Genomic DNA, 21,753 nt, shown 5'->3' with positions numbered 1-21,753 from the left:
TAACTTCAAACTTCTTTAACCTTAGATGTTTATCATGTGTTTCATAGATTCAGGTCCAGATTGTCACGAAATGAATTCATTTGGGGAAATTTGTATGATTTTATGGAACTACTGTATCATATGACGCAACAGTTAGTACACCATCTTTATGTAATCTAATGTAGTCATTCAAATGCCTTGGTCATTAACAACAACAACAAAAAAAGCCTGGAAATATACAGTCACCAGCTGACTTTCATTACATTACCTTTACAGAGAAAAGCCACACAGAATCATTTAAAATCCATTGATTCACTTCTTCCCTTGACACACAGAAAAGAAAAAAAATTTTTTTTTCCATAAACTACTACATTAGAAAGCACATCTGTAATTATCAATTACACCTTGCTCTAACATTTCCACAAGGCCAGAGCAACATTTTAATTGCAACACTGGCTAGAACTCAGTAGTACCAAAATGCACAGAGACACTTTTATTTTGTATCTTTACTGTTTGAATGTTGTCTGAAAAATCCAAGACCTCATATAATGTGGAAATGTTGTAATTAGCAAAGCTTATCAATGATATATGAAAATCAAGCTGCCAATTTCTCATAAACCGTCAGCCCATTAACAACGATTTAGCACACTGTTTGTGTTAAATATTTATCCAGCAAAGGAATGCTGGAATTGTTAGAAAGCACAATGCTGAGTGAGACATAGTCATAGCACTGTCAATGATATATATATATAGTCAGGTCCATAAATGCGTAGACAACATCCAAGTAATAACAGCATACAGATGCTCAAATTAAATAATGACTATAAATTTACAGGCTGTCAGCTTTAATTAGATGTTACTTACAACAAAATTGTGTATAAAAATTGCAGCACTTTGTATATGCCCCCCCCCCTTTCTTTTAACAGACCAAAAGTAATCGGACAAATTAAAATACTTATAAATTAAATTGTAATTTTTAATAATTGGTTACAGTCTGTCTGAAAACTATTGAGATCACTAGACGCCTTGGTTTACTTAGTAATGGTCTGCCAGGTCTCTAATGTAGCTGGCGTGCACACTCAGTTGAATTCAGGTCAGATGGTTGACGGCCATTGCATGACATTCCATTGTTCTGTGCTTTACAAAAATCTGCAGTATAAAGTGCGATGAAGTTTGGAGCATTTGGCCAAATCTGAGCAGATAAGACTGCCCTAAACACATAAGAATTCATCCTCCTTTTTTTGTCAGCAGTCACAATATCCTTAATAAATGGAAACCAATTCCAGTGGCAGCCATGAGCATCTCCTTTAGTTTATCTTTTTTTCCTCTATCCAGAAGAGGTTGTTTGAGATGTGAAGGGGTTTTTTAGATGTTTTTGTTAAACTCCTCCTGAACTGATCATACTGTTTTTATTGATTACCAATGGTTTATATCTTGATAGCTTATGATAAATCCTCTGTGTGTACTCTGATAGTCTCTTAATTGTTGACAGAGATACATCAGTCTCCTGTTAGGGGTCCTTCGTCTGTTCTAAATGCTGTTCTGTATCATTTTGATTTACTATAAACGTATTTCATGGTCTTCTAGACCATTACTGTACCAATAAGTTAATTTGGCCATACATAAAGTTGGTGCTATCTCTCTGATAGGTTTGTTTTAGTTTGTTGTAATTTGTCAGCACAATGAAGGCTGGCTTCAATAGTTATAATAGCTCTTGGGACTTTATATTGAGAGTTAACAGCAACAGATTTTATATGCAAATGCCATACTTAAAATCAATGCCAGAGATTTAATTGGTTTAATTGTAACTGAAATTATGGGGGAATAAAACACCTGGCAATAAAACAGCTGAGCGGCCAATTTTCCAAATTACCTTTGGTTATTTAAAGACTAAATAAAAAGTTATTTCACCTGATTTGAATGTAAATATACTCAGAGTTAAGCTGAAAGTGTGCACTTTAAGGTTATATCATTTCATTTCAACTCCAAAAGCTGTGTTAAAGCTATAATCTTTCTGTCCAATGTCCAATTATTTATGGACGTGTATTTTTTTTTTTTATTATTTATTACATTTTTTTTGATTGAAATGAATGTGAAGACATCCTCATACTGCACCAACAGATCCTAGAGAAACTCAGTTTTGCCATTCCAGTAGGTTTTCCAGTTTCAAGCTGGTAATATTAGAAACAAAACTTAGTTTGAATAAAATGTATGCTGCATGATACGTTGATCATATTCACTTACATTCATCAGATATAAGATATAATGATAAACATCACCTAGATTGTCTTGTCTGTCTATTACTGTATTTAAATTAAACCACACAGACACACTCACCTGCATTTAGGGTATAATTTGTAGTTTAAATTGGTTTGATTGTTGTTTTGCAGACAGTTCTCTGGTACTTTTACTGTACCTAAACTAATTACAGTGAAGACAGAGACTTCTTGGGTCTGATTATCAAAACTTGATGGGACATATTATCACTGAGAAATGTTCTGGATGTAGCTATGTAGTCACAGAGATAATACTTTTAAAGAAAATAAAAATTAACCAAGCATATGATTGTCTATTGATTGTTTTTGACAGGCCTAACCAAACAAGGCTGGGCATTGTATAATGTAAACAGGGATCTTATTTTAGAAGCACATACTGTGTCTAATGAAATAAAAGGGATACAGTCTAATATCTAATCAAAAGCTTGAAATGAATCTGTTAGTGTTAACAGTAGTGTATTGCACAGCAAAATTAAAATGGTGTTGGAGTAGATATTTCATTCACACACAAACACACACTTTTTGTCTGTCTTTTTGTCTAATGTGTCATTTAAAACACCTGGTGCACTTAGTCTGTTTATTAGTTTTTTTTTTATTTTAGATTGTGACTTATTTTGACTTTTGCTGTCTTCAGATTAAATCAGGTATATGTGTAACCCAATCAAACCAGCCATATAAACTAATTATTAATGCAAAATGAGAAGGTCAATTTCTATGGTTCATATCAAAGACATATGCCACACAATATACAAATTTCATTGTACCTACAAAAAATGATTCTATAATGTTAAAGCTGAAATGCATCTTATAATGCCACACAACACAGTATTTTGCGTAATCATTTATGAATGCTACAATATCCAGAAATCATTTTAGGAATTAAAAAAAAAAAAAATCTCCTTTGTAATGGGTACACAATATTGGCAGTGATTTTCAGTTTATTGTTAATTATTCCATCCTTTTAACATTGCAATTTTTTAATTACACAATTTGTTACCATTATGAAAAACTTTACACTTAACTTCTGGTGCCTAATGAAAGATTTATCCTTTACCAAAAAAAAAATTAAAGAGATAAATGCATGCCACAGAGATTTACACAAGCGGCAATACAATACACGAATGCTAATGATCGTGGCCACATGAATTCACTTTAAAAATAAAAACCGATTGCTTTTATTAGTAAAGATTCGGGGAGAATTGTAGCCTATTTTGGTTTTCTACCCTGTGTAATATTTTATGAGATAATGCTGCTTATTGGAGGGAGATTAACATAAGACACCGACAGTTTAGCTGATTATAATGTGTCTGTTTTCTACAGTAATTGCACTTTAATAATTGTTGGTCATTGTTACAATTTCATTTTTGACCTCCACAACATTTCATTTAAACTTAATTGCAATTGGGGCAGACAGTGGGTTTAGCGGCTGTGTCAGATTTCTCTACAAGCTTTCCCCAGGTCTGTGTAGATTTCCTCCTGTCTCCTTTCTCCTCCCCAAACATGCCAATAGGTGGAGAGGCTACACCAAATTGCCCCTTGGTGTGAATCAATGTGAATGTGTGGCTCCATAGTGCCCTGCGACTAAATACGTTTCCATCTATGGAGTTTTTCATACTTTGTACTGGGCAGGGCTCCCAAAATATTCTCTGAATCCACTGCTACCCTCAATGCTAAAAACAAAATGAACAAAACATAAAAACAATATACCGTAAACCCTAATAAAACAGTTTAAAGAGTCATAATTGGAATTATATTGATTTTAACAGAAACTCTAATGGTCCTTTCGGGTCTCTACTAGTTATTCATTGTCTTCTACTTGTTGTATGTCATCTGCATTACCATTAAGGTCTAATGTAAAACTTGTAGATCACATGTTGTTACCTACTGGACCCCAATAGGGCCTTTTTAGGACATTATCATGGATCCGGATTCAAGGTTTACATGATAGTTTCTTTCTTTTGATGGGAATGGTTTAATGATGTACACACTATGTACTGGAAACAATTTTGAAATGTTTTAATGTTTACCTGGATAAAACAGCTACTGAAAGTACACCCACCACTGTCTTATAAATTAGGGATGTGGGTATGTTGGCAGTTGGTCCACAAACATCTCTGTGTTGTTTTTTTAATTTACACAACGCTATTTACAGGCTTTGGTGTTCACAGTGGTTTACTTCTAACTTGTAGATGTTTCAGACGGAATTAGATTGAAGCTTCGCCAGTAAATCGTTTTAGAACTCGGATTGAACACTACAATACCCAGAAATCTTTTACTGGGCGGAACCTCAGACCTGTCTGACGTAAGTTTATTCGTTTCTCCTTTGTTGCGGGTTTATTAACGTTATTGTTAAGTTTTGCGCTTAATTGTTCATAATTTCCATTTATTGTCCTTATATTTATTGAATCTTGTGATCTGAAAAACTTTGCGGAAACTCTGGAGGAGTTTAATAAGTCAGATTAGCTGGATAGCTAGCCCTCTACCTGAAAAGAGCTGAAAAGGCTCCTCGCTAGCTACAGCTGCTAGGTCAGCAAGCTAGTTGGATGGATTACCTCCAAACATTAAGGTGTTTGGACCGAACATCATGCTGACAGTCGTGAAGTAGGATTTTAATAGGGTGTAAATACCCCAAAAAGTAATCAATAAACCCATATAATATGTGGTGCACTGAAAATCACGCAGATTGCTGGCTTGCTTTGCACAGATGCTATCAAGCTAGCCTGGGTAGTCTAGCTGAAGCTAATGGGCTCCTGACTAACGGACATCCAAATATCCAAATATTAGTTAAAATATCATATCTGGTCCTGCTTTAAACTAGATATTTTGGACATTTATTGTGATAAATATTCGCCAAGACGAAGTCTCTTTCATACATAAAATAGACATCGGATCACAAATGGCTCTAATACTCCCTTAGTGAGTGTACTCAGTAGTGCATGACACAATTCCTCCTGCACACTAGTTAGTGCACCGTAACTCCAATAGAGAAGTGATTTGGAAAGTAGCCATGACAGAACGCATACGTGGTCTTGGTATCCAGATGGTAGGTTTGTCATAGGGGTTGCATTGTATAATCTCTAATTTTTGTATAAAAATATGTAATTAGTTGACCTCTGTTTTTTTTTTTGTTAGATAACTGAGGATTAGTTATATTTGACCACGCTTCATGGATCAGGACAATAATTCAGAGGTAAGAATGGAGGGACTTTTGTAACTGCAATTGGTCTTTTTATAGGACATAAATGGGATGAGCATATGCTTGTTTTTATGTGATATCTATTACATTGTCTCTCTTTTGTGTCCCTATTTGTGCCACATCAAGTCATTTGATGCATATGCTCGAAATTAGTTCTAGAGGTCAAATCACGTGATTCACCCAACTTGGATAACACTTGAAGTGCATAGCTCCTTAGCTCCTTAATGAAAATAATGTTAAAGGATAAAATTTATGTTTATTATATGTAAAACCATACTCAACACGGTGCATGAAGTTTAGACATGTTTCATAGGTCATAGATGGTTTTTAAAGAACTTCTTCATGTCTATTAGACACATGAAAAAAAAAAATAGAAATATCAGGTTACATTACTTCTCTTTCTATAAAACCAGTTGCTCAAACAGACAGGCCTGTTTAAATTTTCAGGTGACAGGACAGCTCATAAAAATACTCTTGTAAATGTTTTGGAGTTTTAAATTACTTAATTTGACACCAAGGGGCATTTTTGCTTTTAATTGCCGGATGTGTGCACCATGGCGGATTTTGGTGCTTGATTTGAGACTTGGTGCATCAGTAAAACAACTGTTTTTAGTAATTAAAAATAAATATTTATAATTTTCTTTTTATCTGATTAACAAAAGGACATCATGAATAAATGTGTGTAGCGTTGAGGGTTTTAATTTAGCTTTTTTTATATTTAATGACATATTTGTTATATAAACAGAAATGTGCGCTGAATTAATCACACGTTAATAAAATTAGTGCCATTCATTTTGATATCCCTAATATAATGTGTGTATGTATGTATGTATGTATATTTACACATGCACACTAAAACTATAAACTAAGTTTTCGTAATTCTGTCGTTTCACTCACTTCTGCAAAATGTTGCACGAATCCTGCATGCTTATGTACAAATTTTTATAAATTAAGACCCTCCTGCACTTATATTATCTGACTACTAATAAAAAAATGTTTTCTAACTTACTGTAGATAGTTGCCTCTGCCAGCATGAAATAATCTAGATTACAGTAACCTTAACGCTTCTATGTTAATAAGCATGGCTTTTTTTTGTTCTAGTGAGCTTATTATTAAACCTGGCCTTAAAACTATGGTTTCACAGATCTGATCCTATTGCACATTGGCATTGATGTTGGCAATGATACGTTGTGCATGAATATCTATTTACAGGTCTACATTCTTCTTTGCATTATTATTATTTGTATTTTATATTACAATAATATATTATAACAATGAGCTAGGTGATTTTCATTGCAGTTCCCAAAATACCACAGTGCAGTACTGTTTAGTGCTTCCATTATGTTGTTGTCTAGTGCTCTTGATTTATAAGTTTATAAGTGCAACTTGAACCCTGTGCTATGGACTGTCATAATCCTTATTTAGTAAATTGTTAAACTGATAAACAACACTGAGTGACACTGTGTATAGATGTGCTATGATGGAACATTTGTTTAAGCCCATTTTAATGTAAGTTTAATTTTGACATTTTATTAATATTTTTCCTACTTGTATATAGGAGGAATCTGTTGGTTTATCAGAGGATGACGCACTGCATCGCTATTCACTTGAACTCTGTGAGATTTTGTTCTTTTACTAAATTCAAGTACCAAATGCACAAGAAATATTTGATACAATAAATATGTTTCGGAAGCTTCCATTGATGCCTTGCTCTCTCTCTATGTAGCGGACATGGAGGCGGTCGAGGTGCTGTGGCAGATGCGGGCCCAGAGGAGACAGACCAACCCTGAACTACCCGACACCGTGGCTCGGCTAACTACGCCGGAGGGCAGCGTGGTCTATCTGGTGGGCACGGCTCACTTCAGCGACAGCAGCAAGAAAGATGTAACTACGGTGAGAGTCTTAAAACTTCTAAACGAGTGAAGACGCCAAACTGTCAGCCTGCTCTAAATTAAAGACTTTATTCACTGACTCGTCAAGGAAAATCATCGTCTTATGATCGTTTTAGAAATGTAGATTGCTGTTTGCTAGTTAGAATTTAATTAAATACAGATAACACTTTTATTAGAAGAGCACTCCACTGGAGGAGCACACTGCAGCCAGTGTATGAGATTCTTATTTATCATGTTTTAAGGGAATAAATCAGTATAATCAAAATAATAGCAGGAGAACAATTGCTTCAACATTAATATTAATCATGATTTACTGGTGCCATTAATCACATACAGTGTATCAGCCTTGATCGACTAGAATTAACTTCTTGTTTGAATATGGTTCTGTCGTGGTTAAGTGTGGTGATTACCTGGTTGAACAGACGGAAGGCTTCTTTGTATTGTACATGTTTTTGAAATCTAAATGCAGACATAGCAGGCACAATACTACTAAGCAAATAAAGCTTAATGTAATTGTCAATGCAAATATATATAGCACTGTGGTGGTGTTTTTTTTTTTTTTTTTACATATATTTGATTAGAATTTATATAAATCGATAGAAGAATGCTGAGGATGGAGCCAATAGGAAGGAGGAAAAGAGGAAGGACTAGGAGGAGGTTTATACATGTGGTGAGGGAAGACATACAGGTAGCTGGTTTGAAAGAGACAGATGTAGAGGACGGGGGTATGGAGACGGATGATCCGCTTTTGCCACCCCTAATGAGAGCAGTCGAAAGAAGAAGATTTAAATAGAATTTATATCAAACAGACTGCTGTGTAATGCTATAGTATATGGTCCACATTTAGTCCCCATTTGCTGTTTTAATAACATTACACTCTACTCTTTGAGAACTAGATTATGTGCCACTAGATTGAGCTTTTGGAATTTGCTTGTTGAGATTTGTGCGCATTTAATGATTAGAGTGAGGAGGTCTGGGGTGCATTCAGTGATCCAATTCATCTTAAAGGTATTCAATAAGTTTGAGGTGAAAGCTCTACAGCAGAACACTCACAATCTTCCATACTAGCCCATGTACACTGAACAGGCATACCATTATGGCCACCTGCCTTATATTGTGTTGGTCCCTATTTTGCTGCCAAAATAGTCCTGATTTGTTGGCATCAACAGCATTAACCTCTTCAGCAATTTGATATACAGGAGCTCGTCTGTTGGATTCGACTACACGGGCCAGCCTTCACTCCCCACGGGCATCAATGAGCCTCGGCGGCCCGTGACTCTGTCACTGGTTCACCACTGTTTCTTCCTGGGATCATTTTTGATAGATACTGACCACTGCAGACCAGGAACACCCCTGCAAGAGCTGCAGCTTTGTAGATGCTCAGACCCAGTCGTCTACAATTTGGCCCAAACTCACTTAAATCCTTACGCTTACGCATTCATCCTGCTTCTCACACATCAACTTTGAGGACAAAATGTTCACTTGCTTATATCCCACACACTAACAGGTGTCATGATGAACAAATAATCAGTTATTCACTTTATTTCTCATAATGTTATAATGTCATAATGTTATACCTGGTAAGTTTTAATCATATCTTTATGCTTTGGTGTATCCTATGTATCCTTATTGGTGTGTGTATATAAATATATTATTCTCCATTGAGTTATTTTTCAACATAATCATTGTGCAAAACAGCAGTTTTTTAAAAAACAGCAGTAGATATACATTTTTTTTTTTTTCTGGCAAAAAACAGATAATGCCATTTTTGAAAATTTTCATGCAAAATATTTTCAAATCAAATTTTATTTGTCACATACACATACATACAGGGTACGACATGCAGTGAAATGCTTTGTTCAAATTTTAAGTGTATTAATATTCTTCTGTGCATGTGGACTTCAGGCCAAAGGTTTTCACAAGAGTTCTGAATAGCAAAATCTAGACCTCTTGACAGTTTACTCATTTGTGTGCTTTATTTTATTTTATTTTAGACAATCCGTGCAGTGCAGCCGGACGTGGTGGTGGTGGAGCTGTGCCAGTACAGAGTGTCCATGCTAAAAATGGACGAAAAAACACTGCTCAAGGAGGCCAAGGACATCAATCTGGAGAAGGTCCAGCAGGCTATCAAACAGGTGAGCTATAAAGCAAGACTGTGGTGTCTCTCGAATCATAACATGTGTCTTATCCACTTACTCTCCTACTTTGCTTTGTTTTGCTTCACCAGAATGGCATGATGTCAGGCCTCATGCAGATACTGCTGCTAAAAGTCTCCGCTCATATCACTGAGCAGCTGGGAATGGCGCCTGGAGGAGAATTTAGAGAAGCCTTCAAAGAGGTTGGCATAGGCCCATGCCCACACAGTTATCTCTCATTCACACAAATTGCTGATTCTATCGGAGACCGCTAATGGTGGTTTTTTTTTTTTGTTTTTTTTTTGTTAATATTGAATGCTGCTTGATTTTGTTTATTTGTAAAGTTGGCACTCAAATCACAACAAAAAATGTCCTCCTCTTATACAGGCAGGCAAAGTCCCTTTCTGTAAGTTTCATCTCGGGGACAGGCCAATCCCAGTGACGTTCAAACGTGCCATTGCTGCTCTTAGCTTGTGGCAGAAAGCTCGGCTTGCCTGGGGCTTGTGCTTCCTGTCTGACCCCATCAGGTACCCGCAGCCTCACTTTAAAACCCTGCTTTTATATAGACAGTCTGTAAAGATCTAAAGTTGTAAATAATGGGTATTTTTCTATATTTTTCCTGTATAAGTGAATATATGGATAATATACACCAAGCTTGCACTGCCATGTATTTAACCATTAATGCTTTTTCCTGACCAAGTTTTTTATTTGGCGTTTGAGTATGTGGTGTAATATTTGTTTGCACATCAGCAAAGAGGATGTCGAAAAATGCAAACAGAAGGATCTGCTGGAACAGACAATGTCAGAGATGATTGGCGAGTTTCCCGCATTGCACCGCACCATCGTTGCAGAGCGAGACATCTACCTCACCCACACACTCAGGCAGGCTGCTCGCTGCGTTGAGTCGCCACCTAATGGCCAGAGTGAGTAATACACATGCCCCTACCTGGCTTTACTGAATTTTTTCTTTCTTACACAGAACGCATTTGTTAGGGGAAAAAAATTGATTAATGCATGAAATTTCATGCATTTACTTTCCTTGAGGTATTGAGATTTAGATTAAACTCATGCAATTCAAGTAACCAGTCTGTTAACAATTATCAGAACCCAATAGCAGGTTAAAACTGCATTTAATTTAAATGGACCAGTGAGACCCCCTCTTTAACAACAATTATTATTGCTTGAAGGAACTGACTTTATTTCATGATTCATCCTGAATTTACTACAGCTTGATTACATAAACTTTTCTTTGATATATTTTTAGCTATATATTTTTTTAGTAAGAGCCAATACTCATTTTCGATAATAGTAATATTCTTTTATATTGGTTGTCATTTAAATATTTATTAATTTGTGTTGGACAAGCACTAAAAAAATGAAGTGTTTTAGAATGTACATTTTTAGTTTTAGAATGTATTATATGCATGCTGATGTAAACTTTTGGTAGAAAACATCTTAGACCTGTTGTATATATTTACAGAAGTGCCTGCTGTAGTAGTGGGAGTGGTTGGAATGGGCCATGTTCCTGGAATTGAGAAAAACTGGGACAAAGAGCTCAATATTCCCGAGATCATGAGGTATGTATTTTGAATGTTATCCAATCTGCCCTGTGCTCATTGCATAACTATTATCACTTGTCTCATTTGATGTTTTTTCTGCAGTGTGGCACCACCGTCTCGATTTGGCTGGGTGTTGCGTACTATGTTCAAAGGGGCCCTGTTTGGTGTTTTGGGATATGCCTGTTACCGTGCTGGAAGGTGTCTGGGAAGGGCGTTTCTCTCCATACCTGCTGTCCGATCGCTGGAGAATATACGACCGCCTCCTGCCTGACCCTAGACCTTCAGAAAAGACTGAACATTGTATTACGCTGAACACCTATTGCCTTAAGATGAGAGAAGGGGCAGATAAATGGTATGAGATACCTCATGCTCTTTAAACAAAACTGGAATTTTGGAATGGGGGAACTTGGAGCAGCCCACAGTCATCTCCTCTGTCTTAACTTTGCACTCCTGCAAACATGGAGCTGTACTGCCAAAAACCATGAACAGTACTTCCTTTTGTCCTTTATCTTTTTTTTTTTTTCGTATACTTTAATACATGACAGTACTGTATACAATTCAGTACAGCATGTTTACTCTCTTTGGATTTTGTTCCTACATTTTAAATGATATTATGGAAAGACAAAAGTGTGAAAATACTGAATGCCTTTGAGTCTATCTACATTTGGGTAGCAGGGCCATATATTAAATATGCAATATAAAATCTCCAATGTATTATAGTTTGAAAGAGATTTTATGCGCAACCTGTGAGCATTGATTTAAGCACGTGTGATGCAGCAAATTTTCAATTCTACCATTCATACTATAACGGAATTAAACTTTTCATAATTTTATTAAGTAAAAATAAATGCACAAATTCCATACTCTAATATGATTTTTTTACCAAAGCATTCTTTCTTTTTTAAAAGAAGTTTGAAGGATTACCATGAAGTGAATACTGCAGTGTTCATGCATCTGTTGTAAATGCTGTTTCTTTAAATGTAAGGGAATGTTTTGTCTGGGGGTATTTAATTCTTATTAGTTAGACAATTGTCACATATTTCTATACTTGATCATTTCTGTTTTCATGGGAAAATACATCTTGCATTGGTGACAAATATGGCAATATTGTTGAAGGATGATTTCACTGACAAGACCTCTGTGGGCAGAGCATATGAGACTACTGAAGCACTAATGCAGCACCTGTTGTACTCTATACAGTGTGGGTTAAAAGAAAGAAGTGTGCAGAGTGATGTGTTAGCTTGAGGTGAAGTAATGTCCCGATTATCTGACAAGTGCCTTCCATCAAGTTACTTAAAAAAGGGCTAAGAAACACAAATTGACCTGTTTGATTTAGTCACTTTCCATTAAATCATAATAAATGTATGGTATTTAATCTAACATGTACTGTTAGTCTGTACTGTAGTCATGATTGCAGTCCATTAAAGGTTTTTGGTAAGCAGTATCACTCTTGCCATTACACCATGCATAAATATGCACCCCTATAATTTTCCATATTATGTAGTGTACCAAAATATAAATGAGCATAGGTGGGATTTTTACCATTTGATTTTCACAATTTTCTCTCCCTATCATACAACTGAAGTGGAATTTCATCCTGTAAAACATAAAGCCGACAACAACATATTATTGAACTACTGCTCATGCTGCAGTGCAGTAAAACACACTGCACTGGAAACGTCACCGATGCACATGATTGGCAGGTTTCACTGAGTGACAAGGAGAGAAAGCATGCCTAATTTTGCTCCTTTGGCTTCTCCCTAGTTTGACCAGCTATGGTGTTACAGCTCCAATAGTGAATTTTAGGCTAAAATGGTACAAGTTGCACAATTTTCCACTTTTTTTGGATATCTGAAATAAACATTTCTACTAGTAAAAATGTTGGTTGCATGTATCTTTAGCAGGGGTTGCAAAACATCAATGTGCCGTGATTTGTCGGATTTTAGGCAAACAACATTGATCAGATTGAATAAACATTGGTTCCTATAAGTGTGCTTCTAGAGGGACCAATAATAAAGGCGGACCGGATTTCCAGTCTGTCAAAATACAAATGGCTGTCTACCCTACAAGAAGGCACTACTCTTGAATATTACATAACAACACCTGCGCCCTATGTAGTGCTCTATTTAATAACCTTGTGCTTTTTTGGTCCTGTCTGCTTTCCGTTTTAATTCCTTTAAGATGGCGCATGTGTTTTGGATTTAACTCTAGCAGGAGGCAGTCGGTTCATGGCTGTCAGTGCGCTTCGTCTAATACGATCTCAGGTTTCCATCTCCAGGTCGGTGATGTTGAGGTTTTCTTCAGTGGACAGCATGGGCACAGCGATCGCGGCGAGTCGTTCCCCGCTCGAGGGTCTGGACTTCGATAATGTGGTGCTAAGGAAGCTGCCTGTGGAGGAGTCGGAGGCCCCGGGAGTGAGGACAGTCCGCGGCGCATGTTTCTCCAGAGTGAAGCCGCAGCCGCTGCAAAAACCCCGCTTCGTGGCCGTGTCCGGTCCCGCCTTGGCACTGCTTGGACTCAGCGCGGACGAGGTGATAAATGACCCCATGGCAGCTGAGTACCTAAGCGGCTCCAGGGTGATACCAGGCTCCGAGCCCGCAGCCCACTGCTACTGCGGACACCAGTTCGGTAACTTCGCGGGGCAGCTGGGCGACGGAGCGGCGTGCTATCTGGGTGAAGTGAAAGCTCCAGCTGATCAGAGTCCTGACCTGCTAAAGGAAAACCCCAGCAAGCGCTGGGAGATCCAGCTGAAGGGCTCTGGACTCACTCCTTATTCCAGGTAGATTTTCCAAGGATATTTAATATTGTTCGCCGCAGTTATTTATATGGATGCACGACTTCATACGACTGATGATCGAGGTTAAAATGATTATTCCTTCATTCATCTTTAGTAACTGCTCAGGTTCTGGGTGGATCCGAGACAAGTCTCGGGTGTGAGACTTAAACATATCCATGATGAGGAGACCTCTGTCTAGCACACAAACTGTCACACGCATTCCATCCTAGACCTCTTAACGTACACAGTTCACCACCTGGCATATTATTAGAAGGTGGGAGGAAACTGGAGAAAGTAGGGGTAAAACATATTGTGTCATGTAGGATGTAGGAATACATCTAGACCAACTGTAATCAGTTTGATCTGAAATAACAAATTTGCTCAATTTACCATTTTATTATGTGTTATTATTAATAATTAAATGATATTCATCTATGTGAAGACACTGATCATGTTAATGATTTCTCATAATAATTATAAACAATGATTTAACAAAGTAGGAAACAGCTATTTTTTAGAAAAGGCCCACGGGCTACTCATGTGGTCCTTGCGGGCTACCATGTTGGTGACCCCTGATCTAGAATCTTCTCTGGAGCTGAGGTGGTAAAATGAACTTTCCCTAGATGTCATTTTCAAATGACGGGTGAAGACAAACCTCTTCCTGAAACACTTCAACTAGCACCTTTTTCCCCTGTTTGTTTTGTCCTTGTTTATTATTTTAAAAGTGTGTGCTATGATTCCTCTCATCTGAGTTTTAGGCTGATGGTATCTTAAGTCTGAACCTACTGAACCACTGTTGTTTTAGTCACTTTTGTATGTCACTCTGGAAAACAGTGTTTATATATAGACAGCAAGTGGACAGTCACTTGTGTTGCAAATGTAAGAATCTTTGACAAGGGCTACATTTGAAAAAGTGATTTTTATTTTTTTGTATTATACAGAAAGTGTCCTATACTTTGCTCTCTGTACCACCATTATACTATTGTAGGTTTTCTGTTTTAAATGTTACTAATCAACCGCAAATGCACAATATTGTAACAGCATTTCTCTGCTGAGAACCTGTACTGTGGAATAAGAATGAATATCTGGCTGTTTTTCTGTCTGCAAGTAAATGAGTGAATGAATAAATGATTTTAGCTCAGCATTTCTAATATCAGATATCATACCAGATTTCTCCTTCTCTGTATCTCTTTCTTTCTCTCTCTAACTCTCTCTCTACTCAGGCAAGCAGATGGACGTAAAGTCTTGCGCTCCAGCATCCGTGAGTTCTTGTGCAGCGAAGCTGTATTTGCCCTTGGGATTCCTACCACCCGTGCTGGCTCTGTTGTGACCTCGGACTCGCAGGTCATGAGAGATGTGTTTTATGATGGCAACCCACGCATGGAGAGATGCTCAGTGGTGTTACGCATTGCTCCTACCTTCATCAGGTCAGTGCCGTCTCATGCTGAACGTTTTTATGACTATGCTTTAAAGAGATTATTATTTATTAGCAGATCAGTACCTTTTAGTAGAGTGTTTATTATTTTGTGAGGTTGGGGTGCCCGATTAATGACTGAGAGCTTGTTGTCTTGTCCTTATGTAGGTTTGGTTCATTTGAGATTTTCAAACAGGAAGATGAATTTACAGGCCGGCAAGGCCCCAGCTATGGATATAACGAGATACGAACTCAGATGCTGGATTATGTCATTGAAACATTCTACCCAGAAATCCATCAGAGCCACTTGGACCCAGTGGAGAGAAACACCACCTTCTTTAGAGAGGTATTTAATAAACTTAATAAACATTTATAATGGGTGGAGAAATGTTAAATGCATAAGCTTGTACACCAGAAAGGTGAAAGCTTGAATGCACTATTTAGTCCGTATCTACTAAATGACCAGGCTTATGATGTACATCATGGCTGTGTCCTTAACAGGAACTTAGTGTGCACTGTTTCAGCTATAAGCTGTGTGTTCTTGCACAATTTGCGTAATTTAAATATTTTTTTTCTCATTTTTATTTATTTTTAAATACAGCACCTGTGTGTTCAGGGTTCTAAAAAAAAAAATGTCCATCTTGTTAATCTAATTAATCCACCTAGTATAAACATTTTGCCATCAACTAGATCACATCTTGGCTAATGTGTGTTGGATTGTGAAATTCAGAAATGATTAGCATGCGCTACTCATAGGTCCAGGTGTAATTTCTTTAGACATATTTAGACACAATTTAGACACGTAAATCGCGCCCATCCCTTTGATTTATTACAACCACACCCTGAGTATTGTTTAGAGCTTTGAATATACACTGCGTTTCTCTGTGGAACTGCGATGCTCTAATGAAATAGAAATGCAGTTCATCAGGGAATGACATTTTCCTTTGATGTGAAGTCAGGAACTATTGCTTGTATTTTGTTAGTAAGGGTTTGTGCTTTTTGTTGTGGCACGTTGTCCTCCTGTCACAAATGAGAAGCAACATCTTCCGTTTCATTGTGTTTTACCTGAATGTTTTTATTGAATAATATGCTTTAAGGCAAATCACTGAGTAATTAACAGAGAAAAACTCACTAGAAGCATTACTAGACACTATTCCAGTTTGTTCATGCTTTTTTTTTCTGTTGTAGGTGATGCTAAGAACAGCCAAACTTGTGGCTCAATGGCAGTGTGTGGGATTTTGTCATGGAGTCCTCAATACTGATAATATGAGCATTCTGGGGCTTACACTGGACTATGGACCATTTGGCTTCATGGACCGGTATGAGATTATATAGTGCTACATGGATGTAATCATTGTCTTGTTTGAACTTTTTAATGAACAATATTCTGCTTAAAATAAACAACACTATATTAACTGATTTGTTCAGGGTTTCTGCTGACCGTTAAGAGAAAAAATAAATAAATAAAAACAGTCTTGTCTTGCAGGTTTTGGGCCGTAATTGGTATTTAAATTTTTTTTTTCTGCATAAATATCTGCCAAAACAAGGGCTACATTTTAATTAGTTTACCTGAGTGTTTATGTACGTATGTATTTTCTTTTTATCACAATCCATGCAGCTTAACAGCAGAAAGTTAACATCAGTCCCCATTTCTTCCCTTTCAAAGCTTTGACCCAGAGTTCATCTGCAATGCCTCTGATAATTCTGGACGTTACTCATATCAGGCCCAGCCAGAAATCTGTCGTTGGAACCTGGCTCGGCTAGCAGAAGCTTTAAACCCAAATCTGCCCCCAGACCGGGCTCAGGCTGTGCTGGAGGAGTACACTCCTCTTTTCAACACATTCTACTTGAGCAATATGAGAAGGAAACTGGGCTTGCTGAGGAAAGAGGAACCAGAGGATGAGATTCTCATCACAAGCCTAATGCAGACAATGCACAACACGGGTAGGGAGTAAAAAGACCTAGGCAGGCTTTAACTTCTTACCTTAAGGTCAATTAATTTTTTCATGAGCCATTCAGATTAGTGGTACACTGTCCAGTCACGCTATCTCACTACAGCTAGATAAACTAGTCCAGAATGACTTTAAGCTATATATTTTGGACTGTGTCCCATACTGAAAGATTTTCTGTTCTTTGTGACTTTTCAGGAGCCGACTTTACCAGCACGTTTCGCTGTTTGAGTCAGATCTCATGTCCTGCAGAAGGAGAGGCAGTGGAGGATAGTGAAGTTGTCAAACGGGCCACAGAACTTCTCTTGCAGCAATGTGCCTCCCTAGAGGAGTTAAAGGCTGCCAACAAGCCTAGTATGGATCCACGGTAATGCAGATTTCACTTTTAATGATTTTGTGATATTATTTACAAATAGGTAGATGCTTGTTTTTTTTTTTTATGGTATAGTGACCTTTTTTGTAGCTACCATATACATACAAAAGAAAAATAATTGGGTTTTAGGTGACAGTTTTCAAAGGTGCTAATAGAATTGAACAAATTACTTTGTACAAATGCAATATACATGCAGACCACCAAAATATTGAATAACAGATCAAAGTGACCGACAACCCCTGGCATTAGCAACATTTAATGCCTCAAACTTTCGGCTTTTAAAAAGTCCATGCTCATTTCATCTTATTCCATCCTGATGATTTTAATGACCATGCACTGATACTTTTATAAAACAAGAAAATTTCCTGCTTGCAGTGGTGATGGACAGGTTGACGGATGAGGTCAGACAAGACTATGATGTTTGTGGATGATATTGTGATTTGTGGTGAGAGTAGGGAGCAGGTTAAGAAGAGCCTGTAGAGGTGGAGGTACGTGCTGGAGAGAAGGGGAATGAAAGTCAGTAGGAGTAAGACAGTGTACATGTGTGTGAATGAGAGGGAGGGCAGTGGAGTGGTGCGGTTGCAGGGAGAAGAGGTGGAGAAGGTGGAGGAGATCAGGTACCTGGGGTCAACAGTGCAAAGTAATGAAGAGTGTGTTAGAGAAGTGAAGAAAAGAGTGCAGGCAGGGTGGAGCTGGAGGTAGCAGAGCTGAAGAAGTTGGGGTTTTTGTTGGGAGTGACGACGATGGACAGGATTAGAAATGAGTTTATTAGAGGGACATCGCATGTAGGACATTTGTAGGATGTGCAGAGGAGGGACATGGGGTATATCGGTAGGAGAATGCTGAGAATGGAGCCACCAGGAAGGAGGAAAAGAGGAAGGCCAAATAGGAGGTTTATGGATGTGGTGAGGGAAGACATGCAGGTAGTTGGTTTAAAAGCGGCAGCTGTAGAGGACGGGGGAGTATGGAGACGGATGAGCCACTGTGGCGAAAGAAGAAGAAGAAAAACAATGAGTTTGCTGAGATGTCTAAAGCCTTGCTTGACGTCTGTGATTTCTTTACACACTCGTCATGCTCTGATCAAGGTGTAATGAAGTTTATTCATTTAACTATATAATTAAATAGCAGCTTTGAACTTCTTTCTTTTCAATTTAGGGGGAAACCAGTAAGCAATATTTTTCAAAGCAAATGTATTTTTTTATATTGCTTATATATTTAAATAAATATTTCTGAAAGGTATTATTTTCTATGTCCACTGATGACATCCCTTACTCTACTGTAGGAACAGTTTTTAAATGGGAAGTGGGATGTTATGTGGTGAACAAAGAGGAGAGGAGTGATGCACACAGTGAAACGTCTGTGTGGTTATTATAAATATAAGCACTCTTGGAAATCCACTTAAACAATCAAAATGTGGTATGTTGTATACAAAGCTTTAGGATTTTTCGGTTCAGAAAAGTTACCCCAATTTTTTACAAATTGTATTGAACTTTTGGCTAAATTAAAAAATCTGTTCACTTTTGATCTAAACACAACCTGTGTTTAATTTGTATATATTTGACAAAGTATAAAAATTTTTTATTCCTCTGTTACAATAGTAAATGTTTTGATAAAGCACCTGCTTTAAGTTACATTAATTATAATATTTAAACGGACTAAGTAAAAAAAATGCTTCCAGGTCTAGGAAGGTACATTATAGTAGGTACTGATTATAATATATACCTATACATTTTATAGTATATACAATATTAAATGAGGAAGTAGAAGCTCAGTGGTTAAGACATTGGACGTCTGATCGGAAGATCATAAGTTCAAGTTCCTGCACCACTAAACTGCCACTGTTTTGCCCTTGAGCAAGGCTCTTAACATTTAACTGCTCAGTTGGGTAAATAAGATGAATGTAAGCTGCATTGGATATGGTCATCTGCTTAATACTATAAACATAAACTTATATATACTCTGTTTTCATACTCATAATATTGCATTCAAGAAGTTGATCATTCATATTTGAAACATTGTGTGGTTTCAATTGGTCATGTTTTTTTCCCCCACAGTGAGTTCTCAATGCTGCTCTCCTTGGCCCAGAGTAACCCTGCGTTGTTCGGCATGTTGTCAGATCAGAGGACATTGGCCCGGCAGCTGGAGAAGCTTTCTAGGTTAAAGGAACTGTTGGAAAGCACAGAGACAGACCTGAAAACCAAACAGACAGAGGAATGGACCTCTTGGATTAAACAGTACAGGTGCAGACAGGGATGAGGAGGCATTCAGTGCTATCTATGCAATCATACAGAGCCTTGTTTGTGATCAGCAACAACAGGTTGCTTAGAAACCCGAATGACAAAAAACTCAGGGGTTTTATGAGTAATAGCAGATGGTAGAAAGCCAGAACAAACAAAATGGAGGTGTTTGTGGTCCCTTTAGGATTTAGTTAAAACACATTCTTAGAATTTGTTGCTTATTGTTATTATTATTATTTTTATTATCAGCCCAAGATTTATTCATTTACGCCATATTTACATGTTTTTCTATTCTTGCTTTCAGGCAGCGGCTTGCTCGTGAGTGTGAAGGAGTGTGTGATGTGAAGGTGGTGCAAGAGAAGAGAGTGCATGTGATGGACAGCACCAATCCTCGTGTAGTGCTTCGAAATTACATCGCCCAGAATGCAATAGAAGCAGCGGAGAATGGCGACTTTTCTGAGGTTAAGCTTTTATTATATTCACATTTTCGGATGGTCAATACTGAAAAGTCTATTTTTCTGAAATGAATTGAAATTCCTCTGATTGGGTTACCAGGTTCAGAGAGTTCTGAAAGTGCTGGAGAAGCCATTTTGCACACAGGAGGAATTGGAACAGCCAGGCTGGATGGAAAGACAAAGATCAGAGGAGGCACGAGAGAGCAATGAAGAAGAGCGGCAGAGAGAGGCTGAGGAGGATTATGCAGGAGCAGAGAACAGAGTGATTGTGTCTTATGACAGCAAGCCCCCAGCCTGGGCTGCTAAACTCTCTGTCACCTGATCATCCTAAAGCCTTCAGGACTAGTAGGCCAGAGGTTCTCCTCTCTGGTCATCTGTCTATGAAGGCTATTTGAGGTACTAAAATCCTGTCAACCAGTTTAACAATATACAAAAAAAATAATGGCCGATATTAAAAACGTATATCGGCCAAAAAAAAAAGATTTTATTATAAATGACAGGTTTAAATGATGACTTTGACCACTAGTCTGAAAGACAGGTCTTAGTCTGAAAGACAGAGGTTTTAGTACCATGTGAAGAATAGAGTGTATTATAGAGTGTTAAAGAAAGACAGCGAGTGTATGTTTTTTCATATTTGTGTGAGCAAACAATTATCTTAAAGCACTCTGGGAGCTGTATATAAACTCCAAAATGTAAGCGCACAATTCTGTAATATTTGTAGTCTGTAAACACATGTCTGTAATATCAATATGCAATCACTTTATTAATGATTAATAATATGCAAATGATCTTTATGCTGGAATAAAAGGTTTATGGTTACTTTAGATCTGATCACAGGTTTCTTGACCTTTGGGTGTTGAACAATAATTGTAAGGAGCACTGACGAAAGTGGTCTAACAAGAGACATTGCTTACGTTCATAATTATTTTAATAAAATAAACAGAAAATTCAAAAAAATCATCTGCCTAAGAAAATGCGACACATTTTGTTCTATCTTTGATACTTTATGGTGTCATTTTATTTGAATTTTACTTTATTTTGAAGGCTTATAAACTGATGTAGATTTACAATGCCTGTTTATTTAAATATGAAAATACAAAATAAAGTGCCATTGTATTTCATAATGTGTTTTCTTTGTGGTTGTAGTAAACATGCATCTATGCCACATTAGAGCATATAAGAATATAACCCTAACCCTAATCAATATTTCTTGCAAAAATTGACTTGTTTTTTAAGTATCTTTTGTTAGAAGAACAAATACCTTTACAGATAATGACGATACAGGACTATAAAATGTGAAGACCATTTCACAGTGTTTCAGTATGAGCAGAAAAGAATGTCTGCCTCAGGGTAGGCATGTTTAAACCTGTCACCAAAATCAGTTTAAGCACAACATACAAATCTGAACAAGGAGAATGTGCTTTAAGCAGAAACGCAGAGAGAGATTTCTAAAATAGATTCAAGGGTTGGAATAAGGTTAAGGGCATAATACTTCCCCAGATACTACTTTTA

General features: G+C 37.3%; 2 protein-coding genes across 4 annotated transcripts; both read left to right on the top strand.

Moving 5' to 3' along the window:
• Positions 1 to 4,458: 4,458 nt before the first annotated feature.
• trabd (TraB domain containing) lies at positions 4,459 to 11,906 on the top strand. 2 transcript variants are annotated; one of them, XM_046864236.1, is made up of 10 exons: positions 4,459 to 4,557; positions 5,388 to 5,445; positions 7,010 to 7,067; positions 7,178 to 7,344; positions 9,338 to 9,478; positions 9,571 to 9,681; positions 9,866 to 10,005; positions 10,229 to 10,401; positions 10,959 to 11,055; positions 11,140 to 11,906. In XM_046864236.1, the coding sequence occupies exons 2-10, from the start codon at positions 5,422 to 5,424 to the stop codon at positions 11,306 to 11,308; spliced, it is 1,080 nt and encodes a 359-aa protein (XP_046720192.1). In that variant the 5' UTR covers positions 4,459 to 4,557; positions 5,388 to 5,421; the 3' UTR covers positions 11,309 to 11,906. The 2 variants fall into 2 exon arrangements, with proteins under 2 accessions (XP_046720192.1, XP_046720193.1); XM_046864237.1 differs by lacking the exon at positions 4,459 to 4,557 and adding an exon at positions 4,585 to 5,298.
• Positions 11,907 to 13,064: 1,158 nt separating this feature from the next.
• Positions 13,065 to 21,065, top strand: selenoo1 (selenoprotein O1). Of its 2 annotated transcripts, XR_006927648.1 has the most exons (10): positions 13,065 to 13,816; positions 15,037 to 15,240; positions 15,396 to 15,573; positions 16,416 to 16,546; positions 16,894 to 17,171; positions 17,375 to 17,543; positions 19,604 to 19,789; positions 20,091 to 20,247; positions 20,342 to 20,679; positions 20,718 to 21,065. XR_006927648.1 is itself a non-coding variant. In XM_046864229.1 (9 exons), exons 1-9 carry the CDS (start codon positions 13,266 to 13,268, stop codon positions 20,570 to 20,572), a joined length of 2,085 nt encoding a protein of 694 aa, XP_046720185.1. In that variant the 5' UTR covers positions 13,065 to 13,265; the 3' UTR covers positions 20,573 to 21,065. The 2 variants fall into 2 exon arrangements, 1 of the variants encoding a protein (XP_046720185.1); XM_046864229.1 differs by having other exon boundaries at positions 20,342 to 21,065.
• Positions 21,066 to 21,753: the final 688 nt, after the last annotated feature.

This window comes from Silurus meridionalis, chromosome 13, assembly GCF_014805685.1.
Source record: "Silurus meridionalis isolate SWU-2019-XX chromosome 13, ASM1480568v1, whole genome shotgun sequence".
Taxonomy (NCBI): Eukaryota; Metazoa; Chordata; class Actinopteri; order Siluriformes; family Siluridae; genus Silurus; species Silurus meridionalis.
Note: the sequence above shows the minus strand (reverse complement) of the source record. Positions and strands in the feature narration are given on the sequence as shown.

Excerpts from the sequence above, each read along its gene's own strand:
- trabd (XM_046864236.1), top strand. The coding sequence starts at position 5,422 with ATGGATCAGGACAATAATTCAGAG. Across the intron at positions 7,068-7,177 it reads TCGCTATTCACTTGAACTCT|CGGACATGGAGGCGGTCGAG; the intron begins GTGAGATTTTGT and ends CTCTCTATGTAG. Across the intron at positions 11,056-11,139 it reads AATATTCCCGAGATCATGAG|TGTGGCACCACCGTCTCGAT; the intron begins GTATGTATTTTG and ends TTTTTTCTGCAG.